Genomic DNA, 12,740 nt, shown 5'->3' on the forward strand with positions numbered 1-12,740 from the left:
TTCTTCGGATGCCTTTCCTGTCGCTCGCCGAGAAATAGCAGCAACAGCGACACCAATCGACGTGGATGTGAAGGTGCAGCACAATGTCGTGATAAATAATATTCAGAATAAACATAAATAGTTAAAACTCGTGATACATGAGACATCATGATATATAGGAATGTTTTGTTTATTCTTATTAAAAAAACTATATTAGTTATTTTAAATATTGTCAGTTTTAATCTTCTCTAAATTCACGTAGGAATTATTTGTTCGTCTGATTAAAATAAAGAATAATGTCAAATTATTGATCTACTGTATCTTCATCGCATAATTTCTTTAAAACGATAAAACTAAAAGAGAAACAAAGTTTAAACCAACAGAATCAATTTCATAATATAATATAATATAATATAATATAATATAATATAATATAATATAATACAAAATAATATAATGTAATGTAATATCATATAACACAAAATAATATAATATAATATAATATAATGTGATATAATAATTAATAAATAGTTGACTATGGACTTTAGTGAAATCTGCATTATAAGACATAAATAAATGTGTATGTATGATAAATAGACATAAATGTATGGTTTATATCAAATTAAAAATGATAAAAAATAAATAAATGTTTAAATAACATTGAATAGTGTTGGTTTCAAGCTAACATCATTTGTTTTAAATAATAATATTTGTGGGAAATAATAGAAAGTATTGTTCAGTTCCTCATTCTCACCACTGCGCGGCAGTATTTGCAAACATGCTGACGTGTGTTGGTCACATGACGTGATGAATGTACGAGAGAAACCAGAGAAGAAGTGATCAAACATGTTGTTTCTTAAAGCTGTGATTCATGGTTGAAGCGTCATCAGACGCTGTTGAAGAAAAGCTCTTCCTCCTCGTATCGATCTCAGGTCTCTCTTCCTCTGATTATCTTAAAAGCATCAGCAACACTCGCGATCAATACTTCACAGTATCTGTCGTTTCTCAAAGTATCTTCACAGTGTTCGCTCCGTTGAAGCAGATCAATGGATGTCTTCACGAGTCTCACGTGTCTCTTCGAACCTCCTGACGCGACACAACAGACGACGACAGCAAGTCACTGGTTTTTATTAACCTGGTTTAAAAAACACAAATGCACCAAACCAAACATGCACAGCGTCAGCAGATCCAAGATCAGCTGATGACGTTTCAACGTGAAAACTTTGCTGCCACGATCTCACAGAGATCAGCGGACGACGAGGTCCGGTCACGACAGCCAAGCGTTGTCGGGTCGCGTCACCATTTGAAAGAGAGTCGTGTCCGTCACGAGGAGATCCGATCTTTTTCGGGGGTTCAGGTGGAAACTCAGTGGGGGGCAGAGAACACATGCTGGGTGTTTGTTCTTCAACACTTCTGCTCAGAACATCTATGGAAGAGTTTTCACTTTGATGAGATTCTTAACAACAAAGTATTTGACGATGATGCTTTGAATTCGTGGACCCGAGTCTTCTGGCTCAGCTCGTTTTACACCGAAGACACTGACATTCTGCCATATTACACATGAATTGAACAATAAACACCAAAAGAAGAATTAATGATCGACCGTTCAAACGTGGAGGTGCTGATGCTCATCTCTCGTCTAAAGTGTACAAACTTGAATCAAACATTTCCAGTCAAGAGTAACCGCTTCAGGAATACTTCAGGTAGCATTAGCATAGTAGCTTCATGATGTTTTCATTTGACTCGTAGAAACACGTTTGAATAAAACAACACGACGTGAGCCTCTTGAACGCAACACTTGACCTCTCGTGACCTCGTCAAAGGATCAACATCGTTAGACATGAAAGAAACACAAGCTCTTCAAACATCTCCACAGTCACTGATACTTCACCAAACAAAGGTTGAGACGCGTCGACACACGAGAGGAGTGAGTGAACCTATGATCACATGAGAATGAAGGGATGAACGGAGGTCAGAGAGAAGATACCTCTGATCACATGATAATGAAGGGATGAATGGAGGTCAGTGAGAAGATACCTCTGATCACATGAGAATGAAGGGATGAACGGAGGTCAGTGAGAAGATACCTCTGATCACATGAGAATGAAGGGATGAACGGAGGTCAGTGAGAAGATACCTCTGATCACATGAGAATGAAGGGATGAACGGAGGTCAGTGAGAAGATGAACCTATGACCACATGAGAATGAAGGGATGAACGGAGGTCAGAGAGAAGATACCTCTGATCACATGAGAATGAAGGGATGAACGGAGGTCAGTGAGAAGATACCTCTGATCACATGAGAATGAAGGGATGAACTGAGGTCAGTGAGAAGATACCTCTGACCACATGAGAATGAAGGGATGAACGGAGGTCAGTGAGAAGATACCTCTGATCACATGAGAATGAAGGGATGAACGGAGGTCAGTGAGAAGATACCTCTGACCACATGAGAATGAAGGGATGAACGGAGGTCAGTGAGAAGATACCTCTGACCACATGAGAATGAAGGGATGAACGGAGGTCAGTGAGAAGATACCTCTGATCGCATGAGAATGAAGGGATGAACGGAGGTCAGTGAGAAGATACCTCTGATCACATGAGAATGAAGGGATGAACAGAGGTCAGTGAGAAGATACCTCTGATCACATGAGAATGAAGGGATGAACGGAGGTCAGTGAGAAGATACCTCTGATCGCATGAGAATGAAGGGATGAACGGAGGTCAGTGAGAAGATACCTCTGACCACATGAGAATGAAGGGATGAATGGAGGTCAGTGAGAAGATACCTCTGACCACATGAGAATGAAGGGATGAACGGAGGTCAGAGAGAAGATACCTCTGATCACATGAGAATGAAGGGATGAACGGAGGTCAGAGAGAAGATACCTCTGATCACATGAGAATGAAGGGATGAATGGAGGTCAGTGAGAAGATACCTCTGACCACATGAGAATGAAGGGATGAACGGAGGTCAGAGAGAAGATACCTCTGATCACATGAGAATGAAGGGATGAACGGAGGTCAGAGAGAAGATACCTCTGATCACATGAGAATGAAGGGATGAACGGAGGTCAGTGAGAAGATACCTCTGATCGCATGAGAATGAAGGGATGAACGGAGGTCAGTGAGAAGATACCTCTGATCACATGAGAATGAAGGGATGAACGGAGGTCAGTGAGAAGATACCTCTGATCGCATGAGAATGAAGGGATGAACGGAGGTCAGTGAGAAGATACCTCTGACCACATGAGAATGAAGGGATGAACGGAGGTCAGTGAGAAGATACCTCTGATCACATGAGAATGAAGGGATGAACGGAGGTCAGTTAGAAGATACCTCTGATCACATGAGAATGAAGGGATGAATGGAGGTCAGTGAGAAGATACCTCTGACCACATGAGAATGAAGGGATGAACGGAGGTCAGTGAGAAGATACCTCTGATCACATGAGAATGAAGGGATGAACGGAGGTCGGTGAGAAGATACCTCTGACCACATGAGAATGAAGGGATGAATGGAGGTCAGAGAGAAGATACCTCTGACCACATGAGAATGAAGGGATGAACGGAGGTCAGTGAGAAGATGAACCTATGACCACATGAGAATGAAGGGATGAACGGAGGTCAGTGAGAAGGTGAACCTATGATCGCATGAGAATGAAGGGATGAACGGAGGTCAGTGAGAAGATACCTCTGATCACATGAGAATGAAGGGATGAACGGAGGTCAGTGAGAAGATGAACCTATGACCACATGAGAATGAAGGGATGAACGGAGGTCAGTGAGAAGGTGAACCTATGATCGCATGAGAATGAAGGGATGAACGGAGGTCAGTGAGAAGATACCTCTGATCACATGAGAATGAAGGGATGAACGGAGGTCAGTGAGAAGATACCTCTGACCACATGAGAATGAAGGGATGAATGGAGGTCAGTGAGAAGATACCTCTGATCACATGAGAATGAAGGGATGAACGGAGGTCAGTGAGAAGATACCTCTGATCACATGAGAATGAAGGGATGAACGGAGGTCAGTGAGAAGATACCTCTGACCACATGAGAATGAAGGGATGAACGGAGGTCAGTGAGAAGATACCTCTGATCACATGAGAATGAAGGGATGAACGGAGGTCAGTGAGAACAGACACAAAAACAAACAGCTCTTTACTTACTTCAATTTAAATGATGAATTGCTGGTGATTAAGTAAGAAAATATAAAGAGTAACTTTTAGTTTCTTCAAAACTACATTTGAGTCAAATTATGAGTCGCCTTGTGTTCAGTATGGAACGCCATCATTGTTGAAAATTGATGGGAAAAGAGAAATAGGAGAAAACATTGAAGTGTGTTTACATGGATATAAATACATATGGCTAAGAGCGTGAACACACACACATGTGTATTTTGTGTTTTTACCAATAAGCCTTTGGAAATGTGTAAATGAATTAGAAACACACATTTCCTCTCATTTCTCTGTGTATTTATTTCCACTTTGCTCTATAAATGAATGTATTTCTATCCATTTAAACCTGTTTTCAATCTTCTTCTCTACGCCTCCATTTCCAATGACTTCTTCCCTAATTATGGCACTTCTGGCTTCCATACTGTGTGTGAGACGAGCTCAGGTCGGATGACGACAGCACGAGTAAGGAACACACACACCAGCGACTCCTGGTTCAGACCCTCCTGGATCCAGAAATATGGCTCTTGTGCGAGTGTCGTCGTGCTCGACGCCCTTCAGGCTCTTCTCATTTATTCCAGAGTGTAAATGTCTGTCAAGTCTTGGCATCGTTTCCGCCTCCGTTCAGGCTGTGAAGCTCCAGCGACAGATATGGTCGCTGAGGAACCTGAGGCTGCTGAGATACACGAGGACGTGGAGAGAAGCTCTTAGAGGAGGACAGAAGACTGACCACACCAGAGGCTCCAGTGATCAGACGCAGATGGCTGTGGTTCGACGCCTCCTCGCGGTGACTGATGATGAGCGAGCAGCTCGGGAACACTGTGTCTCCGACTCTCCTGCTGCTCTTTCAAACTTCCTTCTCACTCAAACATGTCCTCTCAGGAGCCATCCAACCAAAACCTTCACCTGCACTGAGATGTTCAACACGTGTCTAACAATTGGATCGTGACCCGTCCATCAAACCCTTGGTCCCGCCCCTTCCTGTCTCACAGCACCTTCAAAGAAGTCGTATCCAAACAATCGTTTCATGTGTCGTGGGATCAGTGAAGGGATGTTGATGTTGACACTCGTCTGTCGCTGAGTTGGTCGAGCAGCAAAATCAATGAAGTAACAAGTGATTTATGAGTCAATGTGTCGTTAAATATTCTTCCTCAAAAGTTCAACACATAGAAAACACAAGTCACTTCCTGAGACGAAGCATCTTTTCTTCTGATTCTCTTTACATTCATTCACTTTCCTACAAACTCAACACAGAGCTTCTCATCTTTCTTTAAACCCTTTTCCTTGTCTAGTGCTGTGTCTCGAATCACACACTTCTCTCAGTGCACTGGTTAGTATCATCAGGATAGTGTACGTACTTCTCTTAGTATACTAGAAGTTAGTATCATCAGGATAGTGTACGTACTTCTCTTAGTATACTAGAAGTTAGTATCATCAGGATAGTGTACGTACTTCTCTTAGTATACTAGAAGTTAGTATCATCAGGATAGTGTACGTACTTCTCTTAGTATACTAGAAGTTAGTATCATCAGGATAGTGTACGTACTTCTCTTAGTATACTAGAAGTTAGTATCATCAGGATAGTGTACGTACTTCTCTTAGTATACTAGAAGTTAGTATCATCAGGATAGTGTACGTACTTCTCTTAGTATACTAGAAGTTAGTATCATCAGGATAGTGTACGTACTAACTAGTAACTAATCCTCCACAGATAGTATGTCTCAAATCAAACTCTGCTGCTACACACTAACAGGAAATGACGCAACAGCTTCTTCTTCTACTACTATTTAAGGATGATTTCAACGAGCTGTAGGAACACTAGCGACACCTGCTGGCAGCACGTTTGGTTTCAAGAAATATGAGAAATATTGACGAAATATTTAAGCTGGTATCAGCAGTGAAGACGTGTCGTCCTCGTACTGCTGCTGAAAATACACCTGTATGTATATGAATATAAATATATATATATATATATATATATATATATATATATATATGTTGTAACTTCCATTTACAATGTCGACGTCACTAAGATTGAGTCGTTTAGTGTAGATGTTGTCCATCGATCCATACTTTAAGACGCACTTATGCACTAAAAATACTAAGTTTAAGTACAAGTATGTGATTTGAGACACAGCTATAGTTTGGATTATTGTCTGGATTTCTCGTCTTCCTATTTTTTTTATCTCTGCTCCTGGTTGCCCCGCCCCCTTCTCGTCCGTGTCCACCTGATTCCCGGTCGTCCCTGCGCACCTGCTGTCACTCTCACTCTGACCCGCTCTGATCTTAAACCTCTTCTGTGTCTCGTCTCGTCTCAGTCGGTCGCTCTCGAGGAGATCCAGGAGTAACTGGTGACGATTATGGATTGAAAGCATCAGGTTTGAGACTCTGGAGCTCAAGGTGTGAAATAAAGCTAATAAAAGTAGATGAGATGTTGCTGCTCGACCATCCGGCGCTCCTGCAGCTCATATCTCTCTCCAGCAGAGTGAATCTGTGATTAGTGTAAGCTCTGGAAATGCTTGTAAGTTCCTCTGCATATCAAAAATGTCAAAATCTTTTATCACAGATTTTCGTATCTCAGCTGTTATTTAGTGGCGAAAAGGAAAAAGCGCCGACAGCAGGAGTTTGAAGATGCTCGTAGCTCTGCATGTTCGGGAGTCGCGTCAGCGTTTCCCCTTTTTTAAAGATGTAATCCGACATGGCAGGAAACGTTATTGTAGTGGTGTGTGTGTGTCGGTTGGATGACGAGCAGAGTGTGTGTGAAGCCATGTGACGGATGAGTGTCACGCAGGTGAAGAGCCACCATGAGTTTGAGACCCACTTCTTCTTCCATTCTCCCTCGCTTCCAAAGCTCTTCCCGTCAATGAAGTGATTATTGCGGCAGAATCAAAGTCAAGCGCTGAAGCCCGGCAGACGTAATGTTCACCAACGTGCCGTTAAATCCCATCCATCACACGGAATGTGGCAATAACTGCTGTGGAACATTCAGAAGCCTGCGCGAGACATTCATCTCTATAATCAAAGCATGAAAGGTAAATGGCCGACGCTGCTGCTCGAGCTCTTTTATGGGTTTTAATCTGATCTGGAACGCAACCAAACCTTTAATGGAGCCGCAGTTGGTTCTAAAAACACCATCGATCACTCACTTGTGTCAATAAGTGACGTTGGTACAATAATCAGCGAAGGCACGGGTGAAGAACCCTCCTGGTCTGATGACCAAACATCCTGGTGTCCAGCAGGTGCAAACACACCTTCCACGATCAGAGCGATAGAAAAGAACGGCGGCGGCGTTTGTAACGTTTACGACAAGAAGACTACTTTGGCACATGGATGGAAGTAAGGCATCTCATTCTCCAGTCTAGAAACGTGGCTCGTGTGCGGCCTCGAACCCGCAACCCACAGCCAACCAACAGAAAACACTGATATTCTGGCGTCACAACGTTGACCTGAAGGTAGACGCTGCCGCGGCGAGGAGGAGGGCGAGGGGCGGCGAGATGCTGCTGCAGCCGCGGGAGCCTCGGGCGCTCATACCTGCAACACAGGAGACACATGAGGAGGGACACCCGGGACACACCCGTCGCAGACCCTACTGATGGACAGGGGGAGGAAAGTGGAGCACTCTGGGAACTGACATTACATGGAATTAAAATAAAGAGTCGTGAAGGTTTTTAGAACTTTGTCAACGGCGACCGATCAACGACATATTTCTGTTGATGTGACGATCGTTGACAAACATCCTGCTCGTCTGTAACGTCCGTCTTGTATTGACGCCTCCAAACGTTCCAGAAACATAAGTAACATAACACTAACATGTGCTCGTGTGAGATCCACCCTGATTCAAAGAATCCAAACCTTTACTCGACATGTGAGTGTGAATCTCTTTCACCTCCTCGTGCATTTGTTTTAAGATAAAGTTTACAACGAATGGACAGAACAAATGAAACGTCAAAACATTCACAGGTTTCTTTTGACGATGTTTGCATCGACAACATGAGTGAAATGATTCAATAACATGTAGAAGTTGAAACAAACTCTGTCTCTTAGAAGAAACTCCAAACTAGAGCAGCTTTGTGATGAAATATTTCATATATTTTCATCGTAACAATCACTCAGCTGCAGCGCTGCGTTCACTGGGAGGGAGTGAGTCTGGCTATTGGAGAGTGAGTTGTGTTTATTATTAGAAAGTGATTCTATAAATGAAGTATCTAGTTAGTCTTGTTTCATGTTTCTAATGTGAGCCGATGGTGAGAAAGACCAGTCAGGCCGCTCAGTCCAGGAAACCCCTGGACGTGTCTCGAGTACATCCACAAAATCACCATTTTTTTCTCACCATGTTGTAAAGTTTTTGGAAACACAGGTGTGGAAAATGTCGTCGACACAACACATCTTTAACAACTCTACAGCAACACAATGCTTGAAGTCTAACGTTGTGTTTTCAAATGTTGAAAAGAGAGAAAGTACGAAGCTTCTATTGTTGGATCAGTCGCTGTTTGAATCTCAAGATCTCCGCTGGGGTTGGTTAATTCTGGATACAAAACCAAGACAGCAGTTGAAATGCTATTTCCCGTGGAGAGGCGGAGAAGAAAGCGAGCACCTTTAAGATCATCTTTTAAGAAAAGCTTCCAGTAAATAAACTCAATAGCATCGCTGCGTCTCCTGCTGACTTTAATTAGCTGTTAAAAATAGCTTCTATTCCGACTCAAAGGTGCACAAACAGGAGTGAGTTTTATCTCGCGCTCCTGATGTTTTCGGGGATTCAACATGGAGTATCAGCAATTCAAATGAGCGGTTAAAGATGTGCAACAGTAGCGCCGGAGTCCCTCAGGACAGCAGCGGCGCGGACGCAAAATGAAGAAGGAATTCAACCTGCAACACTCACGACGAGGGCCACATATTCCGTCTCCGAAGCTCCGGGGAGGGAGCGGTCGGGACACCGAGCAACGCGAGTCAACAGAGGACAAAACGTCCCTGTCAGGCTTTCAATGTGTTCCGTGACTTTATTTACAAGCGCGGCGGATGAGGGGAGATAGCAGAGGAGGTTGGGTCGGCGAGATTGAGGCTCCTGTTAATCCACATGTCAAATTTCATCCTGCGGAACATGTCGGCGTCAGCAGGTTTGTGGCTCAAGACCTGGAAATCATTGTCGTCGCCCCAGAGACTCAGAAAACAACAACAAATGCTTGATGTTTGCTTGAGCTTTGAGTCTGTGATGAACTTCGTCATGTAAAGATTCAAGTCCTTGTTTGTTGAATCATTACCATTTAAAAAAAAATAATCCAATTATTTTCCTGGTTCTTTTTTTGAAAATATATGAATCAATGTTTATTAATCCTTGTGTAAATCTTGAAGCAGATTTATGACATTATTATCTGTGATATAATGTAAATACTTTGGCCTTTTGTTGCTAAACTATAACTGCACACTTTTATTTTCTTATTTATCTTCCTCTCTTTTTTATGTCAATGATTTCTTAATGGGATACAACATACAAATGTATCATTTTTAATGATTTAATTAAAGATTAATTCATGGATATGATTTCATATTTTATATTATTATCAATCTCTATAAACTATTTATTTACTTGAAACAGGTGAATGTTAATGGTGACTCACATTATCCACGGATGTGAGTCACTTTGAGTCGCTACACCTCACAGGTGCGTCAAGATGCTGACTAGATGTTGTCGACAGACGCGCCACAATGAAAGGAAAGATGAGCACTTTTATCTCACAACAAAGTGACACAGTTGTCGTCTTTTTGAGTGCGTTTCTGTCACTAAGACTGCAGGAATATGCAGCAGAAATGTTGAATGAAAGTTTCACTTCATCATCATCAGATGACATCTGAGTCGCGCCCGAGTCACGCCTGAGCCTCATCAACCTCTCGATGTTCCACACCTGTGAGAGGTGGGAAGATTTGGAAACATCATTCGCGATTTTGACCTTTTTTATGCGAAGAGAAAGTCTTTTCAGAATCAGTTCAGGTAATTAAAGAAATGAGAATCGTAGGATTTATTTATATGTTATAATATTAGAATCAGTGGAAGAAAAAACGTTATCATCAAAACTCTTGGAATGTTTACGTTAAAGATTCTCACTTTAACCTCAATAGTCTCACTTAACATGTAAAGTATGTCAATATTTTTGGTTGTAAAGGTGTTGGTTTCGTGTTAAAAGCTCATCGATTCATGACAAAAGAATCTGATCAAAGCTCCAGGATGTGACGTCAACATCCATGGACTATTGTTTTCTGCTACGACGGAATGTTGTTCTTTGTTCCTCTTGGTGGATCAGTCTAAACCTCGACTGATAAGTTATACTTCAATATTAAATATATTTAATTTATCTGTGATCAATTCTTCTCCAGTGGAGCTTCAATAACAGACGTTACACACGAGCAGTCTGAAGGTGTTTGGATGTTTTTAAGCATTTTTGGACGAAGATGAAGAAAACTGAGCTCCAGTCGCTACATTAAAATGAACAAACATGTTTGTTTCTATGAAGAAGAGATTCGGTGATTGATGTCTGAACTTTGGTTGAACTATCAAGTGAACAGTTGCACCTACTATTGTAAACATGGACGTGTCTGCGGTGATTCTTACTCTGCTGGTGGATGCGGACGGCGCTGGACGCTGGACCCAGACCTCCCTCGCTCAGCGTCTGGATGTGGATGATGTAGTCGTCGTCGTCCGCCGACAGATTCAACACCAACGTTGTGTTGAACGTTGTGACCGTGTTGACTTCCTTGTGTTTGCTTCTCTTGAACGACAGCTGCGAGAGGATGGACGCGAGGAAGAGAAACATGAGGTTATCGCGGGTCAGACCCACGCGTTCACACCTTGAAATAAATCCTAGTCGTTAATAAGTGTTTGAACTGGTGCTCGTGACCGAAGACACTTCAGATCCTTCCACTTCATCCCCGGAACAAAAGAGGTCGACTCACTTGGTACCCTGTGACTTCTGACTCCGACTCCATCGACACCACCGGCTCCCAGAACAAGGAGAGGTGAGATCCAATTAGAGTCCATTCAACATTCATCGGCGGCTGCGAAGGCGCTGGAGGAGAAATAATTATAGTTAATTAAGAACACATGTCCTTTAACTTCCATAAGTGTGGACCATCCTTGGATCATGTGCATGTCAGGAGGATCGTGGAAGGATGGAGAAAACAAATGGAGAAAAGTGGAAATAAATAAGGAAAAACTGTAGGAAAACTGGATAAAAAAACAAGTTTAAAAAGCGATACTCCATAAAATATATAGTTAAAAGATCAAGATAAGACTGAGACAAACACAAGAGTCTCAGAGAATCAGGAAAAGTCTGAACAAATAAAAGTGTGTTGAGATCTTTCTTGAAGGAGTCAGTAGATGAAACACATCAACACTCTTGGTGATCATTATTTAACACACATCATGGATAAGATCACACAGATCCATATGTTTCCATAGAACTCACGCGGCTTCCTGGTGGTGACGTTGATGGCGGGGAGGAACGGGCCGGTGCCGGCCGTGTTGAAGGCGCTGACCGTCAGGAAGTACTGAGTGTTTCCTGTCAGGCCTCTGACGGTGACCGAGGTCTGGTTCCACGGGACCCTCATCTTGCCCATGGTCTCTGGCTTGGTGTCGTCCTCCCAGTAAACCACCTGAAGAACATCGTTGATCACGTCGTTTTAACTTGATCTTCTTGCTGATAAATCTGTGTTTCATTTCAACTTTTCAACTTTTTCTTTATTAATTCGCCTCATAAAATGTTTCCAAGAGTCGCTGCTTATGAGTGAAAGTCGCTCTGAGGCTCAGGAATTAAAGTTAAATCTATTTCAGGTCTTACAACATCTAAATGGACATTTATTGCATACTTGAGTGTGTTTTATGTGCTGAAAACAATTCTGTAAAAGCAGCTTTTATTCGTTCCTCGAGGTGCTGAAGTATTTACTGACACAAAAAACTATACAATTAGGTTTAAATTGAAACCTCTGTTTCCATGGCAACGCGATGGGAGGCGAGTGTCCGCGAGGCACAATGACAAGTGTGGTGAATCGTGTTCCATTTATACCAGCAAAGTATACCTCGTAGCCCAGGACCCTTTCAGGGGTGAAGGAGAGAGGCTGCCAATTCACCTCAATCTCCCCGGCCGAGACACTTCTGGCCCAGACTCCCACCGGCGTCCCACTCGGCTCTGAAAGTGGACAAATGGAACGCTGCAGCATTTTTCAAAGGGGAGAGCGACGCGTGAAAACAAATCTCTTCCATCTCCTCACGAGCACCATCGGTGTGGACGAGCCGGACCGTCACACACGAGTGCGGCGGGTGAACTCGCCTGCACATCACACAGACCTCCGTCACAAACAACACGGATCTAAATGCCAAACGAGTCCCAGAGACTCGGACGGAGCTGGAATCTGATCCTCGTCTCTGGAGATGATGAGTCGCCCCGCTGAGCTAATAATGGAGTTTAACGATCTGTCATCACAGCGCCGCACTCTGTCATCACTTGTCAGTGATGATGTAACCGATGAGGCTTTTGTGTTCAAATGTCACACAAGTGGTGTCGGTGCATCAGTGTCAGCGGAATACTACCCAC

At 42.9% G+C, this 12,740-nt stretch overlaps 1 protein-coding gene across 1 annotated transcript in view; it reads right to left on the reverse strand.

Annotated features, from left to right (window-relative positions):
- Positions 1–7,216: 7,216 nt before the first annotated feature.
- Positions 7,217–12,740, reverse strand: part of cntn3a.2 (contactin 3a, tandem duplicate 2) — a 57,734-nt gene continuing 52,210 nt past the window's right edge. The window contains exons 19-23 of the mRNA XM_087781398.1: positions 12,226–12,335; positions 11,616–11,802; positions 11,104–11,216; positions 10,763–10,931; positions 7,217–7,689 (exon numbers count right to left, since the gene is read on the reverse strand). Of these exons, the coding sequence (XP_087637524.1) occupies positions 7,592–7,689; positions 10,763–10,931; positions 11,104–11,216; positions 11,616–11,802; positions 12,226–12,335 (677 nt within the window). The 3' untranslated portion in view covers positions 7,217–7,591. The remainder of the gene's footprint in view (positions 7,690–10,762; positions 10,932–11,103; positions 11,217–11,615; positions 11,803–12,225; positions 12,336–12,740) is intronic.

Source organism: Callionymus lyra, chromosome 19 (genome assembly GCF_982586985.1).
Source record: "Callionymus lyra chromosome 19, fCalLyr1.hap1.1, whole genome shotgun sequence".
NCBI classification, from domain to species: domain Eukaryota; kingdom Metazoa; phylum Chordata; class Actinopteri; order Syngnathiformes; family Callionymidae; genus Callionymus; species Callionymus lyra.